The sequence below is a fragment of the Colobus angolensis genome, unplaced genomic scaffold (genome assembly GCF_000951035.1).
Source record: "Colobus angolensis palliatus isolate OR3802 unplaced genomic scaffold, Cang.pa_1.0 Scaffold185, whole genome shotgun sequence".
Classification (NCBI taxonomy): domain Eukaryota; kingdom Metazoa; phylum Chordata; class Mammalia; order Primates; family Cercopithecidae; genus Colobus; species Colobus angolensis.
Genome location: NW_012114988.1, coordinates 1,227,077 through 1,228,848, shown reverse-complemented (window position 1 = coordinate 1,228,848; position 1,772 = coordinate 1,227,077). Strand labels below are relative to the sequence as shown.

Below are 1,772 nucleotides of genomic sequence, written 5' to 3'. Positions count from 1 at the left end.
CTCCTTCCAGGAGTGATCCCTTCTCCCATCTAATTTATCATAAGCTCTAGGAGGTGATGGGGAAAATAATAGAGACTTACAGTCAGGAGTCCTGGCTTCTGGTTCTGGTTTCTCACTAACGGTAGGACTCTGGGCCAGGTTATGCCTCTCTGGGCCTCAGTTTCCCCATCTGAAAATGAAAGGTGGGAAAAATGTCCTTGAGAGCAAATGACTCCTGTTTCCTCTGTGTTCATCTCGTTCCCTCCATAATCCTACAGAGTCTGTGTTATTATAACATTGATTTTATATTATAGTCTATAGTTAGTATAGTAACAATTATTATACGATCATAGTTCTTACGTTATATACTTTAGACTCTATTATAACTAACTGATTGTCCCAGGGGAGGAAAGATCCCCAAGCCCAAGCCCCAACTAGTGGCTCATGCAGCACCCAGTTACTTGGGTCTATCCAAACATTATCCAAAGTCTGGCCTCTGGACGTGACCCTCTCCCTGGGCCCCCTTTCTCCCAGCTCCTCCAGGACCTACGCCGTGGCGCTGGGACGGCACAACCTCTACATTGCGGAGTCTGGCTCAGTGGCCGTCCTTGTCTCTATGACTGTGGTGCATGAGAAATGGAACTCCAGCGATGTCTCCAATGGGTTCGTTACTGTCTGGGTGCACTTGGGGGTGAGGTTGTCAGGGAACAGATGGGGGTCTCACAGAGGCAAGTGACTCAACTCCACCACATGCCCTATGCTTCTTCTATAGGAAGGGAGAAGGAATTCTGGCCTCTTAGATGTGGAACCAGCTCCAAAGATGTCTGGGGTGGGGATGTGACCTGGGGAGGGAGAAGCAAAGACTGCCAGAGTGACCTGGTTTGCTGCCAGTCAAGCCTGCAGGGTCCCTGTCCGCTGAGCGTGTATCTACTTCATGCCAAGTCCTGGGGACACAGCGACAGTGCTGTCAACCCTGTGACTGTCCCTGGAGTAGGACACAATCTCTCCTGCCTTGCTCCTTTCAACAAGACCCTCTGCATTTTCAAACATGCCCTGGGGCCCTGCCACCCAGAGCAAGCTGGGGCAATGTACAGGGAACGATGACAAGGTCTCAGAGCCCTCCACAGCCCCATAGGGCAGGAAAAGTCAACACTGTCCTCATGCTCTGCCTCTGCACTGACCCAGGTACGACATTGCCCTGGTCAAACTGACTAACCCCGTCTCCCTCACCGACAAGATCCAGCTGGCCTGCCTCCCTCCTGCTGGCACCATTCTACCCAACAACTACCCCTGCTACGTCACGGGCTGGGGATATCTGCAGAGTAAGTGGGAGCCAGGAGCCCCCAGGCCTGGGAGGGAAGGGAGGTGATGTCACCCCTGTCTGGCCAGGGCCTCTCACCTGTCATCCCAGAGTGTGTGGCTGCCTGGGAGAGACAGGATGGCATAGGCTGATGCCTGCCTGGGTTCAAATGTCAGCTCTCCCACTTCATGACTGTGACACCTTGGGCACATTACTAGGTCTCTCCAAAGCAACAGTTTTATCATATGTAAAATGCAAATAATTGGCTGGGCGCCGTGGCTCACGCCTGTAATCCCAACACTTTGGGAGGCCTGGTGGGTGGATCACTTGAGGTCAGGAGACCAGCCTGATTGACATGATGAAACCCCGTCTGTACTAAAACTATTTTTAAAATAGGGTGTGGTGGTGTGCGCCTGTAGTCCCAGCTACTCAGGAGGCTTAGGCAAAAGAATTGCTTGCACCCGGGAGGTGGAGGTTGCAGTGAGCCAAGATT

The 1,772-nt window shown here is 52.3% G+C and overlaps 1 protein-coding gene across 1 annotated transcript in view; it reads left to right on the top strand.

Annotated features, from left to right (window-relative positions):
• Positions 1–1,772, top strand: part of LOC105510267 (chymotrypsin-like elastase family member 2A) — a 22,346-nt gene that overhangs the window by 14,169 nt on the left and 6,405 nt on the right. Inside the window, exons 3-4 of the mRNA XM_011939949.1 lie at positions 514–642; positions 1,165–1,301. Coding sequence (XP_011795339.1) covers positions 514–642; positions 1,165–1,301 — 266 coding nt within the window. The remainder of the gene's footprint in view (positions 1–513; positions 643–1,164; positions 1,302–1,772) is intronic.